General features: G+C 30.0%; 1 protein-coding gene across 1 annotated transcript in view; it reads right to left on the reverse strand.

The window, feature by feature from the left end:
- Positions 1–3,934: 3,934 nt before the first annotated feature.
- LOC106468803 overlaps positions 3,935–6,797 on the reverse strand; it is an 11,683-nt gene continuing 8,820 nt past the window's right edge. Inside the window, exon 2 of the mRNA XM_022397160.1 lies at positions 3,935–4,031. Within this exon, the coding sequence (XP_022252868.1) occupies positions 4,022–4,031 (10 nt within the window). The 3' untranslated portion in view covers positions 3,935–4,021. The remainder of the gene's footprint in view (positions 4,032–6,797) is intronic.

Raw genomic sequence — 6,797 nt, forward strand, 5'->3', positions numbered from 1 at the left:
CATAAATCAGTTAAATGACGAAAAATTAGGTGTTTATTTACTTGTGACCACTGGGTGTATATATTAACTAATGGGGTAATAAATATATGGTAAAAGCTTGCATATCAACACAATTATAAAGTGTACAACATTTATATTCAGAAGGTTGAGTTTGCATATTATCGGACTGCTGATGCTGCTTCTAGAAACAAATTGGAAATAAAAACTCTTCATGGTCTTCTGTACCTCGATGGGATGAGGTGAGCCAGTCATCTCAATATTGAAGATCTATGGACAAGTTTAGCATTGAGACATTTAACACTGTATCTATCACAGGTTTCTATTTTTGCTTAAGTAGTTGAGATTTTATCATAAGTTATTCTAATAACTAATAAATATTCGAAAAACTTGCACTATCAGAAATCAAAAGGTGCTTTTGGGTGTTATGCCAAAAGTTCAAGATCGGAAGATAGAAAATCAAAGTAAACGTATTAACTGCAACAAGTGGCTACGAACAGTACATATTGTGTCACTCTCTAGTGATTGTTTCAATAATCCAACATCTTGTTAAAAGATTTTCAAGCATTACCTAACACTTTCATAGAAATAACTAGAATTGCAGGTGTTAAATACAGCACTGTTCTGTAGTTGAAAGAAAGAATGGGAATAAACAAGTACATAGTATAACTAGAGCAATAGGAAATTTGGAAATAGGAGTTTTAGATCATAACAAAAGTAAGTGTTTTAAAGACAAGTCTGTCAGATTTAAAGATGAATATAATACAATCAAGAATATATAATTAACTTAGTTCCTATTATTAGAAGTATTAAGAACAAAAACATAACAGGCAAGCTCCTCAAATCTCCAGTTGTATTGGAAGACTATTATATTAGATTATTAAAATTTGTTTGTAATCGGAGCTTATTGATAAAGGGGTTTTTTTTTTGAGCTAACCAAGGGAGGATGTCATTTTAGACGTATGGTTAACCACTAATGAGGATATGGTTGCAAGAATTAAAGTGAGAGGTAACATTGACCATTGCATAATTTTTTCTACACATCAAAATAATACAAAAAGTTTAGTTCCTAATTTTTATAAAACCAATTCTAGGACCATGAGACAAGATTTATAATTAATGAACTGGGATAATGAGTCAAAACATGATACTAGAAATGTTTGGGATAATTAGTTTATTGTAAAGCACAAAGCTACACAATGGGCTCTGTGCTCTGCCCTTCACAGGTATAGAAAACACATTTTTAACATTATAAACTTTATAAGGTGGAAATTTAGAGAAGAGCAAAGGGATTAAAACATTGCCATCTCATAACCTTCAAAACACTGATGCAGTCATCATTTAAGGGCCTATTCCCTCCATTTGTATGTGTTGTTTACATCCTAAAAAAGGCCCTTGTGTTAGTTATGAAATAAAAGCAATCTATTTGGTTATCTTAGATTTTCCTGTTAAATGAAATTAAGTTATTTCAAAAACTTGCTAATCTCATCACATTATTTTCAGTTATAAGTAACAATTATAATAACCTGAAGTAATGCCTTTTATTCTATTTGTAAATTATTTTTAGGGAGCTTTAAGTAAATTCACCATACTTACTTTATGTTTAGATATGAATGAAATTTCTTTTCACAAGTGAACATTTCTGTTTAAAAACATTTTTGACTTTTATGGTGCATTTGAGTTATTGGACAGCTTTACAAGTTTGTGGTAACACTGTGTAATATCTCTTATTAATATCATGCAATTACTTCAACATTGCAATCTGGTTCATATATCAGGTTAGAAGAAATGAAAAAATTTGGTATCAAGTAGTTTTGCCTTCAAAAACCTGCCAAGCTGTGTCTGACTGGGAAAATTTTCCATTTAGATATACATGTACACATCTTGTAAACATTTTTTGTACACAGTGAAATATATTATTTTTTATACATTCTCATTATAAAAAATATTAAAGCAGACTTAACTAAAGTGATTTTCTTAGCTAGTATTATGTAGCACTATCAAAAGCTGTTTGAAAAGCTAAGAACAAGAAGTCTGTATTTCCCATCATTCAAACAAAGTAATATTCTTGAAAAAGTTAAGCAGTTAGTAAATTTTTTATTTGGTGATTCCATGCTAGCTCTCTTTAATTATATACACTAACTGAAAATAAAGCTATTTTAACATACTAGAATTTTTTTCACTAAAGAATAAAACTGACAGACCTATAATTTTCAGAGTACTATTATTAGTCCATTTAAAAGTAGGAGTAATATAAGAAACTCCAGTCGATGGGCGCCTACCCAATCTCTACCAAGAATGAAAAAGACTTGCATATCTGATATCCGACCTACTTCAAAACCCTTGGGAAAACTAACCAGCTCATGTGCTATATCTAATTGTAACTTTGTACATTTCCAAAATGTACTGTGAATCCTGAAAATAACAATCCTTGAGTAGCATAGTTTAGTGACAAAAGTAAAATAGCTAAACAAGTATTTTCTTTTTTTCAAACACTTATGAACCATTAGGTAAAGAATGTGATATCAATTATTTTTTTTATGGGCTTCACATGTTTCAATTGTTATGGAAATAAAAATTAGTTAAGTACAAGTAATGTATATTTTATTTATTGAAACGTTAAGTTAGCACTGTTTATTAATTTGGTTTAAACAATGACACAACTAACTTTCAAATTATTTGTTATGATGTTAAGCAAAATCTGGTTGGCAAAATATATATAAAGATCAGTTTAAGTATGTTTTGTAGTAAAATGTTTATTACAGAACTGGTAACTTACAGTGTTTATAAAATCACAAAGAGAAAATGGGGGAAATTTCACAAGATGAAGACCATATAAACACTAAAAGAAATGCTAATAATGTCCATCAATAAAATGACAAATCATCAAAAAACCTAATGCTAGTTTTTACTTAGCATGTTTAACACATTAAAACTTTTAAATATGAGCATCAAGAACTGAGAAAATGAATATATGGACCATCATGTTCAGGATGAGACAGTAAGGTAAAGCATCATGAAAATCCTGTGGCTCCATGTTTATATGTGGCAGACATCATGATTGGAAACAGGTAAATTTTCCTTTACTTCCCACCATTCATTGGTACTCACATCTAAACTGTTAGCGACGTAATTTATCTGATGCACTGTTACCTGAGGGAAGAACATAGTGAAAATCATGTTATATCAAAACAATGAAATAAAGTTCAACTTTTTTGTGTTGGATTGCACTTTACGTAAATAACAGTTCCATACAACCCACAAATGTTTATTAATATTATAGTACAATTTTAGCTCAGATCTGATTTCAATCAATAAATGGATTCTTTCTCTTACAAATCTATATTAAAATCTATTATGTTCATCTGGAATTGTTCTAGACAAATTACAATCTGTATATAATTAGTGAGGTAATTTTAATTTGGCAGCCAGTAGCAACCAAATAGTCTATAAACTTCCAATTATCCATTGTATTATTTTCACAAGCTTTCAATAATGTATTTAAACTAATTGTTAGATGCTGTCCATTTTCAGTAAAAAAAAAATAAAAAAACAATTTATGAGATTATGATTATTGCATTTAGCAGAAAAATTATTAGAACTGTCAACAAGTATGGCATAGGTATGCAGACCAAAAACTGTCATTCCCTTGAATAAAAAAAACTAAACAGAAATACATTTCTCAATTTAGTTTAAATATACATAATATTTGGGTTAAATAATACCTACAGTAATGACATAGAGGTAGTGCACCATTCTCAAGTCATTTTTAATCTATTCATTAAGCTGATAGGGATTTCTTGAGAATGGTGACCACCTCTTTGGGATCTTCTGGGAACTTCAACTTGCGAGGTGGACCCTTCTTGATACCAGACCACAAAAGCATCTCCTCTCCAGACTCTTTGACTAGAGTAATCTCAAAGCTATTTTTTCTAGGTTTGGTTGGATTCATCTCTACTTGAAGTTCTGGGTATTCTGTATGCAACACTTCTACCACCTGGACTGCTTTACGTTTATAAACTTGTCATGCATTGCTGTAAAACAAAAAGACTTCACAATGTAGATATACTTTTTCTTCTCTGCTAAATCTTCAGTGATAATTAAAAAAAACAAAGAAACTTAGACTTTCTTATGTAAAGAATTACCATTGGCAGTAGCGGAGTAGAAGCTCACACTACAGGAGTTAAACAATTGATTTCTTGAAAACTATAATGTTTAAATATTTATTTTTTCTCAAAAGTGGGTGAGCAAGGATTGCCTAGGAAGACTAAGTCATCCCTTCTTTTTCATTAAGATATTACATGTTGACACTTATAAAGTTCACCAGATATTGCAAAGTAATGTAATAATAGCAATTTACTTTAAATGTCTTCAGATTTTCTAAGTTTCATTGCTTTGGCAATCCTACTTAATTCTTTTTCCCATTACACAAATATCCAAGGTAACTATTCATTACACCCACAATTTTTAGACATTCAAATTCCCTTAATCTGAAATAATTCAACAGTTCTATTGTTACAGGTGTTGTTTCTCGTAATTTCTACCCACGAGTGGTTCTAAGAAAAAATGTCTACAAAATCATAAAATACAGCTTCCTATTTTAAAACATCAGATGCAATATCTATAACATAGCTAACACTAAATACGACCATGCTAATATAACTTCTGTGCAAGTTAGTTAGGCAAGATATAAAGCATGCAAATTTCGTAAGGGCTGTGTTTAAAGTTACAGTTGTGCCGATTGACTGTTTTCAATCATGTGACAGCACAACAGTTTTCTCTCAGAATGTAGATTACAGAACCATAACGCTACCTCTCATTCCAAGCCACATGGTAGCAAACAATCATGTTAGCAATGACTATTTGACATTCATTGTATGTATAAGCAGAGCTGGAAGATTAGCTCTATTAATGTCACAAAAACAATCAACTAATCAAAATATTACCATTACAATTTTTGTTAATTGAAGTTTGTTCATTTTAATTTATTAGTGTTAAGACTTACAAAAATAAGCAATTTATCAAAATTAAGGCTTTTAAGTCTTCCAACTATCTGAGGAATCAAAATATTGAACACTGATTGTTGTTAGGCTACAAAATATGCTACCTGTGCTCTGCCTATTATGTATCAAAACCCATTTTTTAGAATTGCAAGTTGTTTTTGTTTATCAATTTAGTTTAATTCAGCTCTGAACCTGACAAATACAGAGGTTGGGCTCATGTTTTTGAAGGTCTTGAACTCAATTTCAATATCTCCATATATGTTTGCAGCTTCAATTATGACAAAGCTATTAACTCTTTCAGCATGGGCTTGGTCCCTGGGACCGACCTTATAACCATTTTGTGCTCCATGCTATATCTTTTATATCAGCAAGAAAATGTTACAAAAATTTCGCAGATTATCAGTAAATATTATGATGCTTTCATATACAAAATATCATTTTTTTTAAGTCTTAAGGTTTGTAAAGCAATGTTTTTCTCATGCCTTTTTTCTTTTCACATGTTGCCTATCTATCATGCAAAATAATTTATTTCAAGATTAAAAATACTTTTGTACATCAGAAAATTTTAGAATTTCACATGCAAAATTTTCATAATGTCCAAATAGTTGTCAAAAGTTTCATAAGAAAAGAAACTATATTTTATCTGTTATTTTCAGTAATGAATCTCTGTATGGGTTTGACCAATCTCATAATCATGTTAAAAAAATAATGAAATAAATACAAGTTATGCCTTTTTCGTTCTAGAATGACTACATAATATAACACGAAAGCATAAATGTTTAGACTAGATAGCTTAAATTTCATAACTTTATATTGACCTTTAAATTATGCCTGGCTAACAATACAGAAGTTACAGTGATGCGGTGCACATGTATTCATTACCATATCCAATAATATAAAACTGACCTTTAGTCTCTACAAAGTGACCTGTCTTTGCCGTGTTTTAGTAGACTAGTATTTTGTAAAATACATTCACATTTCAATTATTATACAATATATATATATATATATATATTATTGCTGTATAGAAATAAGTTCTTAAACTTATTTTTCTTCAAACATACAGTAAATAACAAAGTAAAGCAAACAATTATCTCTTCTAGTTATGACCTTTGTACTCAGTTGCTGCTTGATGTAGGCTGTCAAGCCTTTTCAAATTTTGCACGTGGAAGATTTGAAACATTTTTTTGGCCTTGTAGGTACAGTTGAATTACCAAAAAATCATAAATTACTACATCAATACCACAGAATTTTACTATAATTTATAAAGCTTGGTAACTAAGCTGTATTTTGGTCTAAAAAAAATATTAAATTTTGAGGAGACTAAAGACACCCTACAACCTTGATATCTTGGTTCAAAAGAAGGAAATGGCATTCTAAGAATTTAAAATGGCTGAGAAAGCTACTGGGGGGACATTCTGAGCTTCTGATTGTTTATTCATGTCATATATAGAGGAAAGTGTATATAAGGAAGCATTTCCAAAAATGAAAGAGGTGGGTGCCACTGTGTTTGATTTATTACATGAGCAATATCTTAGCAAATAGAAAATATAAGCCTTATTTTATATTCTAGCTTGTCAATATTGGTAATTTGAGTTTCTAATTCACATGAAACAATAGACTTAGTATTTTGACTTCACAAATGCTTAATTTGAACCAGTGCTGCATTCAACATTCCACGTGACACGAAAATCAGTTTATCTGTGTATTTTTATATTTATTTTTAAATTAATAAATTGAGTAATATACAGTACTAAAATTTGAATTATAATCTATAGTTTGATACCAAACTTATTG

This window comes from Limulus polyphemus, unplaced genomic scaffold (assembly GCF_000517525.1).
Source record: "Limulus polyphemus unplaced genomic scaffold, Limulus_polyphemus-2.1.2 Scaffold3169, whole genome shotgun sequence".
In the NCBI taxonomy this organism is placed as follows: Eukaryota; Metazoa; Arthropoda; class Merostomata; order Xiphosura; family Limulidae; genus Limulus; species Limulus polyphemus.